We start from the raw sequence: 27,069 nt of genomic DNA, 5'->3' as shown, positions 1-27,069 counted from the left end.
TTTATCCTTCAGCCTGAATCTTTCTTTCATATCATCTTCTCAAATTATCCATAGGAGATTTATCCACATACTCAATAAGAAAAATATTTCTAATTATATCCAACCATTCTTAATATGAATGAGAATTATGCGGGGCCACTAGATTGCCAAGAGGTTTTTTGCCAAACAATTCCTTTTGACTTAAGAAAGAAGAAGCAGCTGCATTGTTTCCATAACTATCCATATAAAAGAGCCCTGGAATGAAGCTGACTCGTTCTGCTTTAAAAAGCTCCAAGGTAAGAGGGAGCAGGACTCGCTTTTCAAGAGGGACACTGCGACCACATCAGCTGCATCGCTGGGTTGCAGCTGCTGCTTCTGGTACTGTGGCCGCTACCTGCTACCTTTGATTTCATGTCTACAGATTCTGTTGCCTTCTGCTTACAGGAGCTAGTAATGCTGCAAACCGGGCTTCTTTTCTTCTCTTGGGGGAACTAATCAGGTGCTTTGCCCTTTTCTTTCACAGAGTCCTCTGGTCCCCAGGCTACATCTTCTTGCTTGCTAATAAGGTAAGGTTTAGACTAACTAGTCTCTGGAGGTGAACCTCAGAGTCTCTGGGATGGATCTATGTCACTTAACAGCCTTTGAGAAAGTGTTGATCTCAGTAATACCTTCTAACAATGGTACTGCGGGTTGGGGAAGAAAGACTTTCACAGCCTTTTTAATATACAAAAGAGTAATTTGGTAGTAGAATATGATCTGTACAGGGAAAAAAATCCATATTCAGATTCCTATGTCAAAAAGCTCAGATTTGGTCAAGAAATTATACATATATTATTAAAATTCATTGAGTAAGCATAATTTCCAACAAGTAAGGAAGTAACTTCTTAGAGGCTTTGAAAAAGTCACCTGGCAATGCCAAGTGCTCTATCCAACGAATACAGTGCAGGGTGTTTGCTCCACACAATAGAAGTATTAGTCAGCCCTACCACTAAACTGTTTCTGAGGAGGGAGGCTGGCAGAGTGGACTAATCTGAGTTTCAAGTAATTTGAGCAGGCAATTACTGCGAGAGCATTCTTTGCCAACTCTTGCATTCTTCTGATGCCATGAACGACCTGCAGATAACAGCGTGGAGCCCTCAAGGGAGCCTGCAGTTAGGAGGAGGAGGATAACGTTGGCTATGGGTTTTATCCTTCATTAGTTTAAATGGGTTAAACTGAGTAACTAGATTTACTATGCAAAGAATTTCTGGTCAATTAACTCTACTAAGCACCCAACGAGAATGGAATAAAAGGCAAACAAAATTATAAACCCTCCCAAATCCCTTGGGTCAGGTTTGGCTGAACATCCTAGAGAGGAAATAGAGTTCTCTTACTTTACATGGTAAGACATGGAATTGTGTGATGTGACAGTAAATGACATTTCACATTTAAATAGGAGCTTGGGTCTTTTCAGACTGACATTGTGTTGCCTTTATTTGAAATATCGTCACCCTATTTCAAGGGTTGGGGGTTTACCAAAGCAGAATTTTGATCAACCTTAGTCTAAAGATGGAGCTACTGAGGCTCAAAATCAAGTGACTTAGCCAAGGTCACAAGCTACCTGGCAGCACCACTAAGTTTACACTTAGACTCCAGATACTGGATGCACAGCCCTGCATAGAGTATTGGTACACTGTCATCAGCTGACCCAGTTCAGCTCTTGTGACAATAGCCTGGTATACAGTAGACCTGTCTGATGGAATTTCCAACTGAGCCCATAAACATTATCCATTATCCATACAAAGATCTGCTGGTATACCGGACAGCGAAGACTTCAGTGTGATGTTTTATCCCCTGTAGGTCCTTCGAGTACAGCAGCCATGAGTTCCGACTCAGAAATGGCTGTTTTTGGGGAGGCTGCTCCATACCTCCGAAAGTCTGAAAAGGAGCGCATTGAGGCCCAGAATAGGCCCTTTGATGCCAAAACATCTGTCTTTGTGGCGGAGCCCAAGGAATCTTTTGTCAAAGGAACTATTCAGAGCCGAGAATCAGGGAAGGTGACAGTAAAAACTGAAGCTGGCGCGGTGAGTAGAGATCCAGGAACCTGCCATGTTGTCCTGAATGAGGAAGGGGGGTCATTCAATGAACATCGGTGGTTCTCTTCCTGCCTCCTGCATTCTAGACCCTGACAGTGAAGGAAGACCAGATTTTCCCCATGAACCCTCCCAAATATGACAAGATCGAGGACATGGCCATGATGACTCACCTGCACGAGCCTGCTGTGCTGTACAACCTCAAAGAGCGTTATGCAGCCTGGATGATCTACGTGAGTGCTTCCCTGTCCACCCAGGAGTCTTTCTCATCATCGCTAAGTTCTCTGTCAATGTAGCCCTTCCCTGGGGCATAAATGAGTCCCATCCTGACCCATTTCACTCTCACCAGAAGCACAAATAATCAGCCCAAGGAGGGAAAAAGACAAATTAGATTTTAATACTTAAAAACAATTTTTTTAGGGACCAAATTTCATTCACTTGTAATCCTCACCCCAAAGAACAGTTAGTTGGTCATGTCCCTTCTCTATGGAAGGCCCCAAGTCTTCTGTGAACACTTTCCAACTTCTCCAAGCATAGCTGGGTGTTCTCTTAGATTGTTTGTGTCTTTGCATTCCTGTAATCACATCTTTCCTGGGTTATTCATATATATATGATCACCTCCTACACTGACTGGAAATTTCCCAAGGGACATTCTGTGACAAACAAACCTTACTTGCATTTTATTCCTACTATCTTACAGGGGCTTAATACGTAAAATGCCCTCAATAAGTATTTTTGAAATAAATATATAATGTTACAGTCACACTTCTGCAGAGTTTAATCTTAAAAATCAGCTTAAGTCTGTCTAGGAATTCCCTGCTTGTTTTCTTAAAACACTAAGAACATCTCACACTAAACATGTATAAACAAACAGCAAGCCTGATGTTGAAGCTCCCTGTGTAAAAGTCACTGGGACAAAGTCCTGTCGCAGCAATTAGGAATCTGAATCAGTCCCTTCCCTCAAAGGATACTCATCAGTATCTGCCAACTAGTTTTCATGTGGATGTCTAGGAAGAATGTTGAGTATAGCTTACTGTGCTACTTTTCAAATACAATTAAAATACATGACTTGAGTGAGTAGCAGGAAAGGTCTTTGGGCAATTCTTTCTTTCTTTCTTTGCGTAGACCTACTCTGGCCTCTTTTGCGTCACCGTCAACCCCTACAAGTGGCTGCCGGTGTACAACCCTGAGGTGGTGGCTGCCTACAGAGGCAAAAAGCGTCAGGAGGCCCCACCCCACATCTTCTCCATCTCTGACAACGCCTATCAGTTCATGCTGACTGGTGAGTAAGCTAGATGCTTTGTGTGTGCAGAATCTTTTCAGAGAAGAATCATGGAAGGCAGTCTCTAACCAACTTCATTACACTCTTGGAAATGATCCCTTTCAGTTGAGGGTGAGGTATTTGTGATGTATTACAAAATAGCTAATGACCTCTTCAATATTTAAAGGGCAACAGAACTTCCCAGACTAACCTCTGGAATGACTCAAGTGCAAATAAGTTTGAGCAAAATACAAACATATATATAGGAATGTGTATTTACATGTACACACAAACATGTAATCACACATATAAAATGGGTCTCCATTACTAAGAACCAAGAAACAGAAGTGTAAAGTTTGTGTCTCTGGTTTTATCTATAGTCTTATACATTGGACCAATGAGAAGCCTCTTTGAATTAAGGATGGATACATGCTATTGCCTGTGCCCAGAATCAGCCCAAACATGCTTTAGATTTCCAGGTATACCTGTCATTAAGACAGTTATGCCATGATTTTGCTTCTGCACATGTCATCTCAGCAAAACATACCTAAGGAAATTGTGTCACTTTCAAAAATGGCTTATAGAATTCTTGGTTAGAGTAAAATTTCAAACAAACAAACAAACAAACCCTTTACCTGAAACTATGATTAAAATCATGAGTACTGTCAAGGTACCACTTTCACTGAAAACATTTCCTAATACACTAAAAATACAATGTCCATTCTTCATTATGTCTTTCACCTACAACAAATAAGTGACCAAGTTGTTATTAGAATCCAGTTGAAAAGCCGAGCCAGCCTCTTATCTTGACTTACTGGCAGGTCACTCAAATATCTCTTGCTTCAGAGAAACACAGTGATCTTCCCTCATGCTATATTTCTCAAGCACTTTCCTTCATCCTAGAAGCTTTTCTTCAAGTGAAAAATACTCCATGAAGACTTGAGAGGAAAGCAGACAAGAGCAGTGGTGTTCCCTGAACACGGGCACATGTGTGTAGAAGTGATGGGGAAGGGAGAGGAGAAAGGCAGTAGACCTAGCAAGCCCTAAGGACTACAAACCTCAGAAGAGAGAATACCAAGTGCATTCCTTGTTTTACTTGCCAATTGCAAACATGTAAGAAAAAAGTACTAAATATCTATAATTTCTCTTTTGTAGACCGGGAGAATCAGTCAATCCTGATCACGTAAGTAGATCCTATGCTTCCTTCTCATGGTTGTGAAAAGAGTTAACATGAGGACCGTTATCTGACTTTGTTTGGTCTTTACAGTGGAGAATCTGGTGCTGGGAAGACTGTGAACACCAAGCGTGTCATCCAGTACTTTGCAACAATTGCAGTTACTGGGGACAAGAAGAAGGAGGAAGCAACTTCTGGCAAAATGCAGGTGGGTCCATGGTCTGAATCCAGGTTCTCTTGGGGGGGGGGTCTCAGGCAAGACACGCCTGAGCCCTAGATGTGAGGATGGTTCTTGCTTTTGCAGGGGACTCTGGAAGATCAAATCATCAGTGCCAACCCCCTGCTGGAGGCCTTTGGCAATGCCAAGACCGTGAGGAATGACAACTCCTCTCGCTTTGTAAGTCTCTTGGGCATGGCGATGAGCACTGACCTCTGGTCAAAATTTATGGGATGTTTGTGAACACATTCTCAGGATTTTTTATTCGTATTACATTGCACTGCTATTTTCTTCACCTCAGAATGTGGATCAAAATCTTGTGCTAAAGAGTCTTTCCTTCTATTAGTCACATATTTAATTTTTTATCTTGAATTTCTGTTTATTGACATCTTTAATTGCATATGTTCATGGGATGCAATGTACGGTGTACACATGTATACAATATGGAATCACCAAACCATTTACATATCTAGCACCTCACCCACTTCTCATATTCACAGATGTTTAAACCAAAGATTAAATAGGAGATAGGCCTTATTTTCCTGATGGAAATAAACCCCTGAATCTGATTTAGTGTTGAAGCAGTAGTATTTTTCAAGGGTTTTTAATTTTCAAAGATTCAATATTATTGAAAAACAAGGTCATAATATTAGTTTTCCTTTCAAGGGTAAATTCATCCGAATCCACTTTGGCACTACAGGAAAACTTGCTTCTGCAGATATTGAAACATGTAAGTGCTCAGATATCCTCTAACCATGTCTGTTCTTTGGATCTGTCACAACTGACCACAAATTCACATTGACACTGTGGCTTATGCTTGCAATCCTCATTACTCAGGAGGCTGAGATCTGAGGATCATGGTTCAAAGCCAGCCCAGGCAGGAAAGTTCATGAGACTCTTATCTTGAGCTGTCGTTCAAAGTGGTAGAGTGTTAGCCTTGAGCAAAAGAGCTCAGGGAAAGCGTTCAGGCCCAATGGAAGCCCCACAACCAACAAAAACAAACAATCTTGTATGTCACTTCCTGCAGAGGTGTCTTTGTTTCTTTCCAGATCTGCTAGAGAAGTCTAGAGTCACTTTCCAGCTTAAAGCTGAGAGAAGCTACCACATTTTTTATCAGATCACATCAAACAAGAAACCAGAATTAATTGGTAAGGAATGTCTTCTTTTTTTTTTCAAAATTATTGTGCCAGCACCTATCCATGCATGGTCCGAATAATACTTCATCTGAATTCTGTTTCATTTATATTATTTTATTTTCAAATACAGCTTTGTGGGGCTGAGGATGCAGCTTAGTGGTAGAATGCTTGCCTGGCATGCCCACGCCCTGGGTTCAATCCTAAGCACAGACACACACATACAAAAATAGGAGAAGCTTTGAATTTGGTAAAATTCATTTGTGTTTGTATAATTGACAAGAAAGCAAAAGGAAAACTGAAATGTCATTTCTAGTTTTACTTCTGTGAAATAACCATTGTGGACACTTGGACCAAATATCATTCTAGTCATTTTCTATATAGGTATTGTTATATGTGGATACATATATAGTTTGCATAATTGGTATACTCTTTTGTAATTTATTTATTCACTGAGTATTTCACGGTGTTCTTCATACCAAAGATATTGTTCCATATTACTATTTTTGATTGATTCTTAGTTCTCCATTCTAGAGAGTCATAATTAATCATATTCTTTTATGTATGTTTAGGTTGCTTCAAAGTCTGAATTTTAAATAGCCACTTCTTTAATGATTATATTCATAGATACAACTTTTCCCATGGAATTATCTTTATATGATGTTTAAAAAATAGCGAGTGATAAGGGAGACCATGACATCAGCTTCAAGGTGTCTGAGGTGCTATTAAGTGCTCCTAGAGTACCCATTCATTATGTTTCAACTAAGTGCCAAATAATGGCCTTAGGGTTTGTGTAGAAGTCTCCTGCCTTAGGGAAAAGGATGATTATGTTTATATCTGCCCTTTTTCATGTCTTTAGAAATGCTTCTGATTACTACAAACCCATATGACTACCCATTTGTCAGCCAGGGGGAGATCAGTGTGGCCAGCATTGATGATCAGGAAGAACTGATGGCCACAGATGTAAGTAGCACAACAACAACTGAAAGTTCTCTGCTGAATAATGGCATGGTCATTAGAATAAATATTCCGTGTTCAGTGAAAATCTCAAAGGAAAGTTCAAGTGTCCCTATCTGAAGTCTGTTCCTTAACTCTTCAGACGATACACACTTGTGATTCTACTACTTTGTGCTGGCCTTTGATCAACCATGCCTTTTCTATTACCCCCCCCCCCAACCATTAGTACTGGCAATTTTCTCAGCTAAACCAGCAGGTCATGAGTGGGAACATAAGCCATACATTGCAAGCACATGGATGATAATCTAACACGTATCATACTGGTTCTATTGACAGAGTGCTATTGATATTTTGGGCTTTACTAATGATGAAAAAGTGTCCATCTATAAGCTCACGGGGGCTGTGATGCATTATGGGAACATGAAATTCAAGCAAAAACAGCGTGAGGAGCAAGCAGAGCCAGATGGCACTGAAGGTACCAAATGAACCTTTTACTGCATTTGAAAACCATATTCCTTGCTTGTTATCCCCGAGTTTTCAAAGGAAGACAAATTAATGCTTAGGAGTTAAGTTTTAAAGCCTACCTAAATAATTTATTATACAAAGCACTGACAGAGAGAGGTACTTCCTATAATTTCTGAAATTCTTCAGAGTAACACAGACCTTGAGCCTAGCTAAAAAAGAAAGAGCAAGACTTATTTAAAAATGCATGCAGCTTAATATTATTTTTCTTATAAGGAAGTGGTCTAGGGGCCCATCATCTGTAACCCTAACTAATCAGGAGTCTGAGATCAGGAATATAGCAGTTTAAAGCCATTCTAGGAAGAAAAGTCTGTGAAATATCATCTCTAAAATAACAAACAAAAATAAGACTAAGAACGTGGTTCCAGTGGTAGAGCCCCAGCCAAGCAAAACAAGCATGCTCCAGGCTCTGAATAAAAATATTGAGAGAGTGACTGAGAGACACTGAGAGAGAGACAGAGACAGAGACAGAGAGAGAAACAGACAGAGAGAGACAGAGAGAAAGTGGGTTTCTTTAGGGCTATAATAACATTGTATCCTTTCTTCAGTTGCTGACAAGGCCGCCTATCTTCAGGGTCTGAACTCTGCTGACCTGCTCAAGGCCCTCTGCTACCCCAGAGTCAAGGTTGGGAATGAGTATGTCACCAAAGGCCAGACTGTAGAGCAGGTAAGTGCATACTTTAACTTGACCATCAGGGACAAAAGCATTTAATGGTTCTCATGTAACTCCAAGAGTTGTATCTTTGTCTTTTAAGGTCATCAATGCAGTGGGTGCCCTGGCCAAAGCCATGTATGAGAAGATGTTCCTGTGGATGGTCACCCGCATCAACCAGCAGCTGGACACCAAGCAGCCCAGACAGTACTTCATTGGGGTCTTGGACATTGCTGGCTTTGAGATCTTTGATGTGAGTTGCTAGCTAGTGTGTATAAGATTTCTTTAGCAAAGTGGTAAAAAAAAACTCCTAAGAAAGAACTGGTGAATATTAAAAAGGATTGATTGGGCTGCTACTAGTCATTTATTATAGTGGCAATTTCACTTCTAGAGAAACAATGTACTTAATGAAGCCTCTTAAACTTGCTATGTGATCCAAATGGAGTTAAGAATTAATCTGTAGTTGTCGACAGAGATGGGAGCACTAAAAATTCCCACAAGGAAAAATGAAGTTGACATGAACATACCACAGTAAACATTAAAAACATATAATCTCTGATTATATCTATAGTGGAGACTTCATTCAGAAATACTTAGGCAGATAATAAAGGCTGTGAAAAGCTTAATAATTTAGAATCAGCAATAATGAGTGCAGTTAACTTCTTATGCTCATTAAAGTGATAACATCAAACAAAAATTCATATTTGATTAGGGCATACATTTTTCCTGCTTACAGTATTCAAGAAATTTATCTTCCTTCTAATTGCTAATGCAAAAGCAAGGGCATTACATGAAATATAGAAAAGTGAGGGGAAATCTTCCTCATAATTCTACTACTACCCATATCTAGTTAATGTTGACATTTTATGGGGTTTTAAATATATAAGTCTGTGCTATTCAACAAATTTAAGTTCATATAATTTAGGTATCCTGATTTTTGTCCTTATTTCTCACTGAAGAAGAACAAAAAGGTAGGGCTACCCATAATAGTAGAAACCTATAATTCTAGTATTTGGGAAGATGAAGTAGGAGCATCTTGGCCCAAGTCCAGCCCAGGAAAAAAACATCAGATCTATTTTAAAACAAACTCAAGCAAAAAATGGCTATAACGATGGCTCAAGTGGTAAAGAATTTGCCCCTGCAAGTATAAGGCCTAGTTCAACCCTTAGTACTGCCCAAAAGTGTGTGTGTGGGGGAGGGGATAAAGAAAAACCGAGGTGACAATTATTGCTCACTTGGAATCCTGACCACAATGACTTCCATCCTCACCATTTCTGATGCAACCAATGGGAAATTAATTCTTTTATTTTTTTCCCCTTCATCATTCTGAGTAAGAATAACTAACTCAAGAGTTTACCAGCAGAAGCAAACTGGCCCTTAAATGAGTCCACACAAAAACAACTATGAACTCTTTGGGAAATGTAGAAGATAATGAGAACAAACATAGGATGATTAAGTGGAAACAGCAAAATATCTGAATAAACTTAAGCAAATGCAAGGAGAGTATTCAAACTGACTTGAGATTTCCTTGGTAGCAGAAACAGCTTCCATCTTCCTTCAACCCTCCCAAACAGTCTGCTTATTTCTCTTCAGTTAAATGATTTTGACCTCTATTATTATGCCAAAAGGCTATTGGATATTTTAAATGCTCAATTTGCTAACCAGAGGAGTAAACATGTCTCTTTGTGCAGTTCAACAGCCTGGAGCAGCTGTGCATCAACTTCACCAATGAGAAACTGCAACAGTTTTTCAACCACCACATGTTCGTGCTGGAGCAGGAGGAGTACAAGAAGGAAGGCATCGAGTGGACATTCATTGACTTTGGAATGGACCTGGCTGCCTGCATCGAGCTCATAGAGAAGGTATCTTACACATCACTCAGAACCCTCTTCCCATGCTGCAATGCGACTCATGTTTACCAATGCCTTTGCCTCAAATCTAGCCAATGGGCATCTTCTCCATCCTGGAAGAGGAGTGCATGTTTCCCAAGGCAACAGACACCTCTTTCAAGAACAAACTCTATGAACAGCATCTTGGAAAGTCTGCCAACTTCCAGAAGCCCAAGGTGGTCAAAGGCAAGGCCGAGGCCCACTTCTCTCTGATCCACTACGCCGGTACCGTAGACTACAACATTACCGGCTGGCTGGACAAGAACAAGGACCCCCTGAATGAGACTGTGGTGGGGCTATACCAGAAGTCTTCAATGAAAACTCTAGCTTACCTCTTCTCTGGGGCTCAAACTGCTGAAGCAGGTAATGCTTTAAAGTATTACCTTCATTTAGTCATTCAATAGTTTTTCTTTATTTGGTTTTGTGCCGGTACCAGGGCCTGAACTCAAGGCCTGTCCTCTCACTCAGCTACTTCTGCTTGTGGCTAGAACTCTACCACTTAAGCTTACACTTCAGTTCTAACATTTTGCTGGTGAATTGAAGAATCAGACCTAAGATTTGTCTGCCTGAGCTGTCGTTGAACGGCAATCTTTAGATCTTGATGTGATGATAGGTTTGAGACACCAGCTCCTGGCTACAAGTTTTATATGGTATTAGATCAAGGATGCTGCTCTTAAAGCCCTGACAGAAGGACTGTGGGACAAACATTTTGTTCCTCCAAGCTCTGGAGTAGGCTGTTCTGTAGTTATACATTTGTGGCTCACCTCACTGCTAACAGAGGCTACTACTGATAGTGGCTTACCTTGCTACTACTACAAGTGGTCCAAGATCATGATCTCAACCAATGAAAAAGCCTTAGCTTCTATGTTTCTCTCCTCTTTCTTCTACCATTGAACATTGAATCTCTGTGGATAAATAAAGCACCATTGTGGCCAAGTTCTGCCTCTGAATAATGTTGGAAGTTAGAGCATCTGCAAATGTCCGAAGCTTGGGAAGTTCATCTCATGATAGACAAAGAATAGCAGAAAAGTAGATGCAAACCTAGTTGAAAAATAATATTCAAACTGGCTGCTAGCGATTCAGGAGGCTGAGATCTGAGGATCATGGTTCAAAGACAGCCTGGGCAGGAAAGTCTATGAGACTCCTACTTCCAATTACCCACCAGAAAACTGGCACTGGCACTGTGCTCAAGTGGGAGAGTACCAGCCTTGAGCTGAAATGCTGAGGGACAGTGCCCAGGCCCAGAGTTTAAGCCCCATGATTGACCAAAAAAAAAATTCAGACAGTGGCACCAATCAAATAGAAAAATGCTATACTTGCTCACAGAAAGCAAATAAATTATCAAGTTGACTCAAAACTATTTTTAATTTCATCTTTCCTTCTTTTCTTCAACAGAGGCGAGTGGTGGAGCTGCCAAGAAAGGTGCTAAGAAGAAAGGTTCCTCTTTCCAGACTGTATCTGCCCTTTTCAGAGTAAGGAAACATTGTTCTTTGGCATACCCTCATTACTTTAGGAATTTGTCTTTAGAAGCACAAGATCTTTTTTTTCCAGACCTTAGTAAACAACTAGCTGACATTTCTGGGCAATGGTGACTCGGGCCTATAATCCTAGCTACTCAAGAGGCTGAGATCCAAAGGATCAAGATTTGAAACCAGCCTGAGCAGAAAAGTCATTGAAGCTCCATTACTACTTAACTAGTACAAAAGCAGGGCTTGAGGTATAGCTCAAGTGGTAGAGTGCCAGCCAAGCAACTGTAAGGCCCTGAATCCAAACCCTAGAACCATGAGAAAAGAAAAAGAACTGACTAATGACTGCTGTTGATCTGAATTTGGAGAGAAGGAATTTAAACTATTCAGAAATTACTGTATTATCTTTCATACAGAGTTAAATACTAGAGACTCTGCCATAGGAAAATTTCTAGAACTTAATGTTGAGCCATCTCTAGACCAGTTGAGTCATGACAATGAGCGGTGGCAGATGCAGGAAGACTAAGCCACCAGGAGTGGAAGTCTAGCAGTTAACCTTACAAACCTAATCTCATATCCTGGCTGTTTATCCAAGCAGTTCTCAATTATAGTAGTAAGGTTGCTCCTTCATTGACAGAGCTGTAAAATAGGAGCTATGCTTAACGGTTCAAAGGTGGTACATGTTGCTTGCATTTCCTTATTGGAGAACTATAGATTTAGTAGAAGAGAGAATATCTACTAGAGGAAGCAACCTGGGCTTGTGGATGTCATTGGGTAGCCAAGAGCCAGGATAGAAAGAAGAATGGTGCTGGCATAAATGGAAAACACATACACAAAAAGCTGCTTTACATGTGTAAATTCTGCCAACTCAAGTGCAGGAAAGTGTAATGAGGAAGAAAGGGCATCTCAGAAGCAGCACTCAACTGTTCCCATAAATGAACAGCTCATCCTGGTCACTCAGCCAAGCTCAAGAGACTGATTGTCTAGCTCTACCAAGTGCTGATCATCTTGCCAATAGTCTGAGATGACAAGTTTTTCTGAATTTATAGGAGAATTTGAACAAGCTGATGACAAATCTCAGGAGTACTCATCCTCATTTTGTGAGATGCATCATCCCCAATGAAACGAAAACTCCTGGTAAGACACTTCTACATCCCAAATGAGTCTCCCGCGTGACTTTTTTTCCAGACTGTTATTTAGAAGACATTCTCTTTTCTTAGGGGCCATGGAGCACGAGCTCGTCCTCCACCAGCTGCGGTGTAATGGCGTGCTGGAAGGCATCCGCATCTGCAGGAAAGGGTTCCCAAGCAGGATTCTTTATGCGGACTTCAAGCAGAGGTCAGACTTTCCTAATTATGCAGTATCTTGCAGCTTCGTGTGACCAAACAATGCAAGCCAAAAAAAAAAAATAATGAAAAATGTCTCTGTTTGTTGTTTAAATTTGCCACAAAACAGGTAAAAATGTTAAGTTTCAAAAGAGAGGAATATTAATTTAAACCACAGTGAAGAATTTTCACCAGACTTGCCAGCTCACCGAGGTGAACTCTAACTTCAATAATTTTAAGAGAAAGAGAAAAAGAGGGAGAAGAGAATGAAAACACAAAACAAAACAAGAACATATCTCCGAGCTAGGCCTGGCAGTGCAAACCTGTAATCAGAGCTAGTCAGGAGGTAAAGGAAGGATCATCAATTTAAGGTCAGCCCAGGAAAAATTGGTCTAGAGACCTCATCCCAAAAACAAAATAGAAACAAAAGGGGTGATGTCATGGCTCATGTGATAGAGCAAGTGTAAGCATTAGGTTCGATCCTTAGTACAGAATGAAAAATACTAGAGCAAAAAATTATGAATTATATTTTCACTGCTTACGAGGCTTATATTAACTCATTTAATCTTCACAAAAAAATACAGTAGCACTAAGTACTGTCATAACTTTTGGGTTTTTTTGTTTTTATTTTGTGTGTGCTAGTTCTGAGGCTTGAACTCAGGGCCTAGGCATTGTCCCTGAGCATGTTTGCTCAAGGCTAGTGTCTCTATCACTTGAGCCACACCTCCGTTTCCAAGTTCTTGTTAATTAATTGGAGATCAGAATCTCACAGACTTGCCAGCCTGGGCTGGGCTTCAAACCACAATCCTCAGATCTCAGCCTCCTGAGCAGCTAAGATTAGAGGCATGAGCCACCAGCATCCAGCTCATGACCTTGGTTTATAGATGAATAAACAGAGGCTTAGATAGATTAAATTATTTGCCTAAAGTCACACAGTTTACAAGTGCTGAATTAGAAACTGTCCCACACAGGGGGACATTTAGGGCTACTTTCTTAGATTTTGTTGGGTTTTTTTCCTCTCACATATTAGCTTCCCAGTGTTTCTTAGAAATAGAAAGACATTTCACAATGACAGCTCCCTAGGTCCTTTTCTATTCCCTGATAAGCCCATCTTAAGAATCAGAAGAGGCCTGTTGGCAGCTGCAGGCAATCAGTCTCTCCTAAATCTAGAACTAGTGAAATTGAGAGAGAGTGGCATTGCCCAAGATGCAAGGCAGCCCAAGTCTGGTCTTGAGCAATTAGGACAATTCTTCATGTCAAAAGTATCTTCTACCATGTTTCTCAATAAAAATCAGCTTTCTTGGACACAGGAGCTTATTTAAACAGAAAATCCATCAAACAAGAATAATACATTACATTATTAGAGACTATCTGCACTTCAGTGTGAACATTATCTAACCCTTACTTAAGAACAGTATCTGGCAAAGCACAAAGGAAAATTGCAATTGTATGGGAGTGTAAAAATGAAGCAAAAAGTTGAGCATCTATGTAAAAGAATACCTCCTTTAAAAAGAATGCATTTTTAAAAATTGATTTTTAAAAATTAACCAATGTTTAGCACACCAAGTATTAAAAATGTTTATTTACTTTAAAGATACAAGGTGTTAAATGCAAGTGCCATCCCTGAAGGCCAATACATTGATAGCAAGAAGGCTTCTGAGAAGCTCCTTGGATCCATCGACATTGACCACACCCAGTACAAGTTTGGTCACACTAAGGTAATGACCTCTAATTGTAGCCTCTTGCTATTCCTGTCTCTTTGAATTTTGTGTCAGGTTTCTGATCTGCAATGTGCCCATGTACAGGTCTTTTTCAAAGCTGGTCTTCTGGGGCTTCTAGAGGAGATGAGAGATGACAAGCTAGCCCAACTGATTACTCGAACCCAGGCCATGTGCAGAGGGTACTTGGCAAGAGTGGAGTATCAGAAGATGGTGGAGAGAAGGTATTTAAAAACATATAGTTTATGCATAAACAGAAAACACACTTGAGGTGTCTTACCCTTAAGACTCAATTGCGGGTTCTTAAGAATAAATAAGAAGAATAAGTAAGAGTTTTAAAAGGAACTGGGAGAAAACTTAAGGATCATCATCATAGGATAGATTTGGTATTTGGGTAAAAAACTGAGATTATAAAGTATATAAAGTTCCTTATGTAAGTAGAAAAATGTACCATTAGCAGAGAAAAATTAATTCCCTAACACTTTGTTCTAATATAAACTTATTGATGGATCATTAAATAAAGAAAACCAGAATTTACAGCATTTTTCAAGAATGTTTTAATTATATAAAGCATTTTTTCCATCTGATCATTATATTTTAACCTATTGTGATCGAAAGTGTTAAGGACATTTTTCTGCGAAAGACATTTTGCAATGAGTTAATTCAATGTCATCAGGGGATAGAGTCTTCTGGTGATCTTAACTGATTCACTGGCAGATTTGAGTCTACAGAGCCAGGCATCACAGATTGAAGGTTCTATCTGACCAGCACATACACTGAGAAGTGCATTTTACGTTTATACTTGCCTGTCAGAACTTACATGGATACGTGTGTGACTACATAAACAAATTATATGAAACATCTTTTAATTATGCTAAAGTTTTCTATTATGTTCTATTTTATTAAAATAGTAAATTTGGATCATGACTATTAAATATGTATTTGAGTCCCTGTCTATAATTGAGAGTAAATCATCATTAAATAATCTAGATAAAGGCAAATGTAGTATTACAGAGAAGAATGAAAAATACACCCAATATTAACATATAAAGCTAGAGACTGTTGAATTCTGACTTTTTGAATCTCATACCCTACATTATTCTTCAAGGGCCATGTTCTCCTTCTATTGCCTTTACAGTCTTCTAGTAAGAATGTCTGAGAAGCACTAATGCAACCTGTGCTTCTCAAAATGTGGTCTTTAATTTGTACCATCTCATGCATTCTTGTTAAATTTTTTTAAAAAATCAGACTCATCCTTAATCCTTTCAGTCTGACCACTGGAGGTAAAGAAGTGTTTTCATGAGCTCTTTGGGTGATTCTTATTTATTGCCCAACCCTGACAAGCAAAGATGTAAACAAATAAATAATTAGAAAGTCCTTGACTAGCACCTCAAAAGATTTCATTAACCTACGTGTTTGAAAGTAGATGAGGAATAAGGGTGTGTGTGAGGGAGAACCTTCCGTTCTCACTGCTATGGTTAAATCTCCTTTCATCAGCCACACAATGCCTATTTACACTCATTGAATTTCAGGGAGTCCATCTTCTGTATCCAGTACAACATCCGGGCCTTCATGAATGTCAAACACTGGCCTTGGATGAAACTCTTCTTCAAGATCAAGCCTTTGCTAAAGAGTGCGGAGACTGAGAAGGAGATGGCCACCATGAAGGAAGAGTTCCAGAAAACCAAAGATGAGCTCGCCAAGTCAGAGGCGAAAAGGAAAGAACTGGAAGAAAAGATGGTGTCACTATTAAAAGAAAAAAATGACCTGCAGCTGCAGGTTCAAGCTGTAAGTTGGGGTACCTTCCTGAGTATTAGTAATAGTAAGCAAGTGCTAGAGTTTTAGTCACTATGAGCTGTGAGCTGATTAGTCAGCATGGAGACACTCATTCTGGAGAGGTTTAAACTCTTCCATGGCCTATACATTCCTCCACTGGCAAATAGCTAACTGGCACCAGTCAATGAGGAGGAAGATCTAGTCATTCTTTTCCATTCAACACAATTTCATCAAACTACAGGATATACGGCTTCTTTTCCCTTTGAGAAAGTCTTTAAAAGTAACCTAACATGAAATAATACCAAATAAAATAAATGAAAAGAAAGATAGCATGGAGAGACATTTGTTAAAAATAAAACTTCCTTTGTGCCCATAGATCTTAACTTGCAGTATGGACAGTTGACAAATGGAAGTATTCTATATTAAATTTTATTGAATTAATTATTAATCTCAAAAACTCCTGGGTTTTCCAATCCATCTGTAGTCAGTGCCCTATCATATTGTACCCAGATTGCTGTAGCAACATCTTAATTGCTCTGCTTTGTCCCAACTTGTATCCATCCAACTACTCCCTGTCCACTCCTAGGCCAATCATCTTAGAGCAGCTTTCATCAACTTGGAAATGTAATTTATAGGACTGTCTTTCATTTTGATGGAATGGAATTGGTCTGGCATAATTTATTCATGACACAATCATTTTTTTTCTGTGAAGATTAGTCTGCTGTCATTTGGGCAGTATAATAACTCCTTCAAGTTTACAGATGGAAAAGGAGCCACTTTTTTCTGCCTACATCTCCTGCAAATCTGCCCCAAACTCTTCTATTCTCTTCAGAATTTGTCCTTCAACACTATATTTACCACATGCTACAGGGAACAACATATATGGAAAGACATCCAAGTCATTTATGCACTTGAAGATTGATATGTATTCCAAGTGTCTCTCATTTCCTGCCTGCCCTGTTCCTCTTAATTAGAAACAGCATGTTACCAGGAATTTTTTGATTACTCTATGCCTCAATGTGAATACACAGCATCTTATCTATTATTACTCTCTAGAACTACAAAGAAAAATATTTCTCTAGCAGCTGCATCTTGAATTTCTCTTATAATTCTGTTTTATCCCTTCCGTCCCCAAATTAGAAAAATATATATACAAGATGCAGGGCACCAGAATCAAATGCAGTGAAAACAGGGGTTATACCGTGGGGGAATTACATACCACAGAAACAAATCACATAGTACATTATAAATATGTTAAAAACAACAGCAAGAAAGAAGAAAAACACTTGTGTCCCTATCTTGGGGTTCATTTTGCTTAACATCATAATATATGGTCATATGTACATAGCTTTTGACCTTTTATGCTTGTCCTAAAAGGCTTAAATAGGGATACCTGTTGACCCATTGTAACAATGAGATGTACAAGATACTATGTTGAAAACAAACAAACTTTACAACTTTGGGTGTGGAGGGGGAAGGAGTTGGGGAGGGGGGGGAAGGAAGGAGGGTAGGGGATAAACAAAGGAGGAGGTAACAATTCTCAATAGGAAATGTGCTCATTACCTTACTTATATAACTGTAACCCCTCTGTACAGTATCTTTACAATAAAAAACATACATATTTTAAAAAAGGAATTTCTCCTGCAAAAATGTTTCTCCATTCCTCTACTTCTTCTTTCCCCGATAAGGGGATTTCTACAAACCTAAAGCCTATGCATCAGGTACTAAATTCTTTCATCTCTGATGTCACTAATTGTTTTCTACATTAATGCTGATGTTTGAGATGCAGTTTTGCTAATCTACTGTCAAATATATTCTTCTAAAGTAACAGGAAAACAATGGATATATTCTGGCTTCCCACATAATGAAGATACACATGCAGTAGGTGGATCAGGAAAAAAAAATTGCAAAGACATAAATCAGTGAAAACAGGAATCTGAAGGACAACCAAAGAAATTCAGATTTTTACTATTTTAAAGTATTGCACTCTTTCAATTTTGATTTTGTTCCCAATTCCAGGAAGCTGAAGGTTTGGCTGATGCAGAGGAGAGATGCGATCAGCTGATCAAGACCAAAATCCAGCTGGAGGCCAAAATCAAAGAGGTGACTGAGAGAGCTGAGGATGAGGAAGAGATCAATGCTGAGCTGACCGCCAAGAAGAGGAAGCTGGAGGATGAGTGCTCAGAACTGAAGAAAGACATCGATGACCTTGAGCTGACCCTGGCCAAGGTTGAAAAGGAGAAGCATGCCACAGAGAACAAGGCACGAAACACATTCATCTGTATTGCTTTGAGGTTCTGCCACTCCATAGAGTCGTTTTCTAACCGTTTTCTTTTCTTCACCTTTGTAGGTGAAAAACCTTACAGAAGAGATGGCAGGCCTGGATGAGACCATTGCTAAGCTGACCAAGGAGAAGAAGGCCCTCCAAGAGGCCCACCAGCAGACCCTGGATGACCTTCAGGCAGAGGAGGACAAAGTCAACACTCTGACCAAAGCTAAAATCAAGCTAGAGCAGCAAGTGGATGATGTAAGTTAGCATTACCAAGAAGCTATTTTCTTTTAAAGAAAATGAAACATTCCTTCCATCTCAACATTATTTATATTTAGCTTGAAGGGTCCTTGGAGCAAGAAAAGAAACTTCGCATGGATCTAGAAAGAGCAAAGAGGAAACTTGAGGGTGACTTAAAGTTGGCCCAAGAGTCCATAATGGACATTGAAAATGAGAAACAGCAACTTGATGAAAAACTCAAAAAGTAAGTTTGAAAGATTTGCTTATGGATTTGCCTCTCATGTTTGATATGAACTAAATTGGTATCCTCCACTACTTTTCTAAAAGGAAAGAGTTTGAAATGAGCAATCTGCAAAGCAAGATTGAAGACGAGCAGGCACTCGGCATTCAATTGCAGAAGAAGATCAAGGAACTGCAAGTAAGTACATGGTTTCCATCTCTCTAATTTAACAGGAAAAAAATGATCGGCACCAGAAGCTGAGTCTGTGCTTTCTGCCATATCTAGGCCCGCATTGAGGAGCTGGAGGAGGAAATCGAGGCAGAGCGGGCCTCCAGGGCCAAAGCAGAGAAGCAGCGCTCTGACCTCTCCCGGGAACTGGAGGAGATCAGCGAGAGGCTAGAAGAGGCTGGTGGAGCCACTTCTGCCCAGATCGAGATGAACAAGAAGCGGGAGGCTGAGTTCCAGAAAATGCGCAGGGACCTGGAGGAGGCCACCCTGCAGCATGAAGCCACAGCCGCCACACTGAGGAAGAAGCATGCAGACAGTGTGGCCGAGCTTGGGGAGCAGATCGACAACCTGCAGAGGGTCAAGCAGAAGCTGGAGAAGGAGAAGAGTGAGATGAAGATGGAGATCGATGATCTTGCTAGTAACGTTGACACAATCTCTAAAGCTAAGGTACTACAGAGGAAATTAATATTAATTTCACTAATGTGTTTGCGCAGATCACTTTACATACATGGAGGCATTTGTTATTTTCAGTGATACTAGGAAAGTAAACAGGGGCGATAGTAGTGTTTTCATTATTTTGGTACTTGAGGACATAGAAATTCAGACATCAAGCGCATCCATTATATAGTGACGTGAGACAGTACCAGCTTTCAAACATAAGCCATCTGTGTTCTCTAGGTCTCCAATTGGAAAATACAAGTATGTAGCAGTGCATTTTAGGTATTTATAAAGGCAAACAAGCTCCTTTTTGAATTTGCTTCTAGAACATGTAATTCTTATGGGATCAATAAAGTAATATAACCTTTCACTTCTCATGTTAATATTTAATGGAGTTAGATGATCAGTTTTCTTAATAAAAAAGTGAGAAAAATTTCCTTCTATATTATATTATAAATTATAATATATTACATTATATCATTATGTTATATTATATACAGGATGATTGAGTTATTTTGTGTACCAAAACAAATATTTGCCCATTTTCACTTGGAGAGAGGTCATAACTACCACAAAGCAGATGAAAAGGGCCTTCCTCATTTCTTTCCTTCACTTTTTCTCTTACAGGGGAACCTAGAGAAGATGTGCCGCACTCTAGAGGACCAAGTCAGTGAGCTGAAATCAAAGGAAGAAGAGCAGCAGCGCCTCATCAATGACCTGACGACCCAGCGGGGACGCCTGCAGACAGAATCTGGTAATTCCCCCCTCTTCTACGGTGCCTAAGAGTGGAAATGATGTAGTTAAGGACAAGTGATTTGGTGATGTCACAGCCTAATAAAAGCAAATGAGACCATTTGTTATTCACTGAAAGGCTCCAATTCAAAATCTACATGCCAGGTCATTTTAGGACAACACTGGGGACAAAGATTTCTATCTACTAGTTCAAGCACTGTTCCAGAAAGACCTTGAGTATTTGTTTACACAGGGTATACTAGGGTCAGTGGTCACTCCACCATGGGTGGGCATCTGCTTCAGGATACTTTCTGTTGCTACTGTTTTGCAGAGGATTGAACCCAGGGACTCACACAGTCTAGGCAGGTGCTCTATCATTGAATTATACTCCTTACTTGTATTTCTTTTGTATTTTTTTATTATTGTGAACTGAATTTGTAGATGGGGATATGGACAGCCTCATTTCTTAAAAGTCTCTGGAACTAGAACTGTTCAATATTGGACATTTCAGCTTCCTTCACTGACAGCCATCATAAGATTTTGCACAAGAGCATATCAGCCTAAAAGAATTGGTTACAAAAAAAAGAAAAATAATAGGCTCTGCGTATGAATCTAAGCTGGGCTGTATTTATTCATTTGGATTAATATGTTCATTTCAACTCAGAAAAGAGAAATTTAGCATTCAGCTTGAAGATTTCAATAGAAAATTCAGTTGTCTGTGTTGATTAACTTGGAAGGAAAAGAGCCAAATGTATTTCTAACTTGGGCATGCAGAATTCTTTTCTTAGAAAGCAATGGTGCCATTTGTTTTGTCTACCAGGTGAATTCTCACGCCAGCTTGATGAAAAAGAAGCTCTAGTGTCCCAGTTATCAAGGGGTAAACAAGCATTTACTCAACAGATTGAAGAACTAAAGAGGCAACTTGAAGAGGAAGTAAAGGTGACTATCAATCCAAGACTGATTTCTATTGCTACTTTGGCCCATGAGTTGACTGTCAATGAAGCCACTTATGCCAACTTTAACTTCTGAAACTTAATTAAATGTTTAGATATCCTATAACATGAAGGTATAACTATCTTTGTAGGCCAAGAACGCCCTGGCCCACGCCCTACAGTCCTCCCGCCATGACTGTGACCTCCTTCGGGAGCAGTATGAGGAGGAGCAGGAATCCAAGGCAGAGCTGCAGAGGGCGCTGTCCAAGGCCAACAGTGAGGTTGCCCAGTGGAGGACCAAATATGAGACGGACGCCATCCAGCGCACGGAGGAGCTGGAAGAAGCCAAGTATGTACATAGATACGACAGACTACCTAGACAACTCTGCATATCAAGTGAATGAGTCCACCAGTGCTCACTAAGTAACTTCTATTCACTATCCAGCAATGAGAAACATTCCTGAATAAGAACAAACATGACCCCTGCCCTACTTGCCTAAAATCAAGGAAACAATAACACATGATTACAAATTGCAAAGCTTAGGTTGCTCAAAAGCTCACCAAGCCATTCAGTGATGCTTTGGGGTTCTCCACTTACTCTTCCTTCTACCTGGAATACTGTCCTTCAAAGTCTTATTCTAGCTTACACTGACCTCTTTCAGATGTTGACTCAAATGTTATCTCCTTAGAGAGGCCTTCCTGAAATACCTACAGGAGTTACCCACTACTTACTAGTTGCCCACTATTTATTATTTTAAAACATCTTTGTCTCATTTACCTCTGCAAGGTGTTATTGCTCATTTGTTTTAATCTTCATGAAGCAGGAAAATTTTTGTCTGGTTCAAGGCTTTGCTGGAAGAAATGAAGAACATTAATATTTAGTTTCTAATACTCTTCAGTGATGTAATAGTTTGTAACTCCTACTATAGTTCCTTCTTCCTGAAAAACTCCTGTAATCTCCAGGAAGAAGCTGGCCCAGCGTCTGCAGGCTGCTGAGGAACACGTAGAAGCTGTGAATGCCAAATGTGCTTCCCTGGAGAAGACGAAGCAGCGGTTGCAGAATGAGGTGGAGGACCTCATGCTTGACGTGGAAAGAACCAACGCAGCTTGTGCAGCCTTGGACAAAAAGCAAAGGAACTTTGATAAGGTGATTCTTGCAGCATTCTCTCCCCTCCACAGACCTTCCCAGTGTCCTTTACAGTCGATAACTGCTCCTGGCTTTTCAGATCCTGGCAGAATGGAAGCAGAAATATGAGGAAACACATGCTGAGCTTGAGGCCTCTCAGAAAGAGGCCCGCTCCCTGGGCACTGAGCTGTTCAAGATGAAGAATGCCTATGAAGAATCCTTGGATCACCTAGAAACTCTGAAGCGAGAGAACAAAAACTTACAGCGTAAGTCCCCTTCACTTTCAATAATAATCATGACTTGGAGGGATCTCTCTTTTCTGATATGGATTTAATCCAATCCTTGCCTATCTTTACTCAAACAATAGAGGAGATTTCAGACCTCACGGAACAAATTGCTGAAGGAGGGAAACGTATCCATGAACTGGAGAAAATAAAGAAACAAGTAGAACAAGAGAAGTGTGAACTTCAGGCTGCGTTAGAAGAAGCTGAGGTAGAAATCAAACTGTATATTTTAAACCAAAGCATTCAGAAAGAATTTAAGTCCATCTGCAGATTGAGACAAAAGATTGATGCAGTACAAAATTGTCAGTGGGCAGAAAACCTATAGTATTTTCTTGCTCATGTTGTCTCTTGCTGTCCTTAGGCATCCCTTGAACATGAAGAAGGAAAGATCCTGCGCATCCAGCTTGAGCTGAACCAAGTCAAGTCTGAAATCGACAGGAAAATTGCTGAGAAGGATGAGGAAATTGACCAGCTGAAGAGAAACCATATCCGAGTGGTAGAATCCATGCAGAGCACACTGGATGCTGAGATCCGGAGCAGGAATGATGCCATCAGGATCAAGAAGAAGATGGAGGGAGACCTCAACGAAATGGAAATCCAGCTCAACCACTCCAACCGCATGGCTGCCGAGGCCCTGAGAAACTATAGGAACACACAAGGCATCCTCAAGGTAAATGGCTCCCAGAGATGATGGTCCCAGGAAGACTGGGCTGACTCAGGCTGAGAGCTGGGTGTCTCAATGGTCTTTCCTTCCACAGGACACACAGCTGCACCTGGATGATGCTCTCCGGGGCCAAGAGGACCTGAAGGAGCAGCTGGCCATGGTGGAGCGCAGAGCCAACCTGCTGCAGGCTGAGATTGAGGAGCTGCGGGCCACGCTGGAGCAGACAGAAAGGAGCAGGAAAATTGCAGAGCAGGAGCTCCTGGATGCCAGCGAGCGTGTCCAACTCCTCCACACTCAGGTGAGCAGAATCATAACAGATACAGAGGAACCAAGACAAAATTCTTGAGCATATTTAGTGATATTTGGAAATGTTGTGTTTTGTAGAGTTTTGTTTAAAATATTGATTGCTTAGATTAACACTATTTTTGTTCATCTGAACTATAACATCTGGGTTTGACTTAAAAAATATTTCACCAACTCAGATTATTTATGGAACAAAGAGGGATGGTAGTAATTGTATGTGGGGGGGGGTGTGGGTATGCATACACTTGCAGGACAATACTGGGGCTTGAACTCAGGGCATCTCAATCTTGTTTATGTTTTTGTCACAAGGCTGACACTCTACCCCTTGAAACAGTCCTCCATTATTGGCTTTTTGCTTGTTAACTGGATATCAGAATCTCTCAGATTTGGCTGCCAGAGCTAGGTTCAAACCTCAATCCTTAGATCTCAGCCTCTTAAATAGCTAGGATTACAAGCATGAGGGATGCTGGTGATTTAATTAATTTATAAGTTCATTAGAACATCGGGAACCTTAATTTTTCTACTGTCCACTTGATGTTGTTAAAATTGGTATTTTACCCAGAACACGAGCCTGATCAACACCAAGAAGAAGCTGGAGACTGACATCTCCCAAATCCAGGGAGAGATGGAGGACATCGTGCAGGAAGCCCGCAATGCAGAGGAGAAGGCCAAGAAGGCCATCACCGATGTGAGCAGAGGGCAACAGGGTGGTAGGCAAACTTCAATTCCACTGTGCTCTCTCGGATCTTAACTTTTTCTGTCTTACTGCTCACTAGGCTGCCATGATGGCCGAGGAGTTGAAGAAGGAGCAGGATACCAGCGCCCACCTGGAGCGGATGAAGAAGAACATGGAACAGACAGTGAAGGACCTGCAGCTTCGTCTGGATGAGGCTGAGCAGCTGGCACTGAAGGGCGGCAAAAAGCAGATCCAGAAACTGGAGGCCAGGGTAGGTGTTTATTGTCTATTTCCATATGCTTCCAATGCCAGATTGGATCAAAGTTCTCAAGGGCTTACCTGTTTGCAGGTGCGTGAACTGGAAGGCGAAGTTGAGAGTGAGCAAAAACGCAATGTTGAGGCTGTCAAAGGTCTTCGCAAACATGAGAGGCGAGTAAAGGAACTCACTTACCAGGTATGCCCGTGGTTCTTAAGCATTGTTCCAAATGTATGTGAATTCCTGGTAGTCATGTGCTTCAGCAGTAAAGCTCTGTGGTTTATATGATGTTTCAGACTGAAGAAGATAGGAAAAATATCCTCAGGCTTCAGGATTTGGTGGATAAACTTCAAGCCAAAGTGAAATCTTACAAGAGACAAGCCGAAGAAGCTGTAAGTATCCTTAAGGACAAGGAACAAAAAATCTTTAGATTAAAAAAAGACTAATAATTGGGCTGGGAAGGTGGCTCAGTGGTAGAGTGCTTGCCTTGCATACATGAGGCCCTGGGTTCAATTCCTCAAAACCACATAAGCAAAAAGAAAAAAAGCTGGAAGTGGCGCTGTGGCTCAAGTGGTAGAGCGCTAGCCTTGAGCTGAAGAGCTGAGGGACAGCACCCAGACCCAGAGTTCAGGCCCCACGACTGGATCCAAAAAAAAAAAAAGTAGAAATGGATCAAGGAGTTAGTATATCATACCTGTAATCCTAGCTATTCAGTAAACTGAGAGCAGGACTAAGATTTGAGGCCAGCCAGGTAAGAAGAGTTCAAGAGACTCCATTTCTAAAGTAACCAGCAAAAAGCCAGGCTAGAGGCATGACTCAATGGTAAAGTATAAACTGAGTAAGTGTGAGTTCCTGAGTTCAAACCAGTAATATAAAACTAAGAAAAAAAGGTAGAAATGATTAGAATATATTTTCTCATTTGACTAGTTCAGTATTAAATAATATGTTCTGGAACAATAAAATAAATATAACTAGTTTGCTTTTAAATGAGAAAATAGATTAACTGAGTTTTTTCCCCTTTTTTCTTTTTGTGCCAGTAACTAGGGCTTGAACTCAGAACCTGAGCACTTTTAACTTTTTGCTTAAGACAAGCACTCTACCACTTGAGCCACAGCTCCACTTTCTGAAACAAAAATTAGGAATGAAAGAATATATCACATAGAGTACTTTTCATGTGCCATATAAACCTATTCAAAAAAAGTTGGAGGGCTGGGAAGGTGGCTCAGTGGTAGAGTGCTTGTCTTGCATGCATGAGGCCCTGGGTTCGATTCCTCAGCACTACATAAGCAGGAAAAAAAAGCTGGAAGTGCCACTGTGGCTCAAGAGGTAGAGTGCTAGCCTTGGAGTGAAGAGCTGAGGGATAGCACCCAGGCCCAGAATTCAGGCCCCACGACAGGACCCCCCGCACCCCCCCCCAAAAAAAAGTTGGAATCTTGAAAAAATGGCTGGTGTTTATATGAGAATATGAATAACAAGTTGGATAAATAAGTTATTTCAGAATTACTTTTGAAAATGAAGCAGGTCCAGTTGGGTCTTTCAAAGTTTCAAGGAACAGATAATCCTCTAGCTATGTAAGCTGTTCCCAAGCATGGGAGAAGATGGGGAGCTTTCCAAATCATGTAAAAAGCTGGCATAACCCTCCTACCAAAACCTGTCCAAGGGAGTACAGAGGGAAGGGAATAAAGGCAGCCCTATTCATGACTGTAGTTACAGCATGAAGAAATTAAAGTGGTAAAACAATTACTTTATTAAAACAATTGTCTATCAGAAATTAAACAAGCTCAAGTCCTATGACAAGGATTACTTTTCTGTCAAGGAATCTATCACTACAATCATTACACCTAAAGCAGTAGGAAGCAAGTGGCAATGATAAGTAATAAAATTCAGCATTTATTTCAACTTTTATTTATTTTTTAAAAATAGTTCTTGATTTTAATCACTGCTCATTTCATGACTTAGGGTTTCTTTTTTAAATCATTTTATTAGTATTTTTTGTTTATGTAGTACTGAGGACTTGAACCCAGGGCCTCATACATGGCAGGCAAGCGCTCTACCCCTAAGCCATATTCCCATCCCTTATTTCAACTCTTAAAAGATATTGTTAAACTTATCATAACTACAGTAGAAGTCATTTAACAGGGAGCATCAACAACCCCAACTTCAATAGTCTTGCCATCTCCTCAGACTTCTTATATTTTCTTGCTTTATCATGGCATATATCTTTAAGGTATATTAGATTCAAAAATAAGAATGATGATGCTCCAATTAAACTTAATTTCAATGAACAACATTTAGGAGATAGTAAGATCTGGCTTATCTGTAGATGCCTATTCCAGTTTTCTCACAGGTCTACAGAGCCAAGAAAGATGTATAGCGCGGTTTTATAAAATTCCATTTTAATTTTCAGGAGGAACAGTCCAACACAAATCTATCCAAATTCCGCAAGATTCAGCATGAACTGGAGGAAGCCGAAGAGAGGGCTGACATTGCAGAGTCCCAAGTTAACAAACTGCGGGTAAAGAGCCGGGAAGTTCACACAAAAATCATAAGTGAAGAGTAA

At 40.3% G+C, this 27,069-nt stretch overlaps 1 protein-coding gene across 2 annotated transcripts; it reads left to right on the top strand.

The window, feature by feature from the left end:
- Positions 1–1,838: 1,838 nt before the first annotated feature.
- On the top strand, positions 1,839–27,069 carry LOC105983329 (myosin-2). Of its 2 annotated transcripts, none has more exons than XM_013013165.1 (38): positions 1,839–2,042; positions 2,141–2,284; positions 3,177–3,333; positions 4,468–4,495; positions 4,580–4,694; positions 4,791–4,883; positions 5,370–5,433; positions 5,753–5,851; positions 6,696–6,799; positions 7,130–7,268; positions 7,864–7,982; positions 8,071–8,220; positions 9,659–9,829; positions 9,910–10,215; positions 11,254–11,328; positions 12,372–12,459; positions 12,543–12,660; positions 14,242–14,365; positions 14,453–14,589; positions 15,898–16,153; positions 18,161–18,403; positions 18,492–18,668; positions 18,749–18,894; positions 18,978–19,068; positions 19,156–19,545; positions 20,164–20,290; positions 21,089–21,207; positions 21,353–21,549; positions 22,164–22,347; positions 22,427–22,592; positions 22,694–22,818; positions 22,972–23,280; positions 23,369–23,572; positions 24,140–24,265; positions 24,354–24,524; positions 24,603–24,707; positions 24,806–24,901; positions 26,917–27,069. In XM_013013165.1, the coding sequence occupies exons 1-38, from the start codon at positions 1,839–1,841 to the stop codon at positions 27,067–27,069; spliced, it is 5,820 nt and encodes a 1,939-aa protein (XP_012868619.1). The 2 variants fall into 2 exon arrangements, with proteins under 2 accessions (XP_012868619.1, XP_012868618.1); XM_013013164.1 differs by having other exon boundaries at positions 9,910–10,219; positions 11,252–11,328.

The sequence above is a fragment of the Dipodomys ordii genome, unplaced genomic scaffold (genome assembly GCF_000151885.1).
Source record: "Dipodomys ordii isolate 6190 unplaced genomic scaffold, Dord_2.0 Scaffold19, whole genome shotgun sequence".
NCBI lineage: Eukaryota > Metazoa > Chordata > Mammalia > Rodentia > Heteromyidae > Dipodomys > Dipodomys ordii.
This window is presented reverse-complemented; position numbering and strand designations above follow the sequence as displayed.

Bases quoted from the DNA above. Each gene is read 5' to 3' on its own strand.
- LOC105983329 (XM_013013164.1), top strand. From the start codon at position 1,839: ATGAGTTCCGACTCAGAAATGGCTGTTTTTGGGGAGGCTGCTCCATAC. The intron at 5,434-5,752 runs GTAAGTGCTCAG...GTTTCTTTCCAG, and splicing joins TTCTGCAGATATTGAAACAT to ATCTGCTAGAGAAGTCTAGA. The intron at 18,669-18,748 runs GTAAGTTAGCAT...ATTTATATTTAG, and splicing joins TAGAGCAGCAAGTGGATGAT to CTTGAAGGGTCCTTGGAGCA.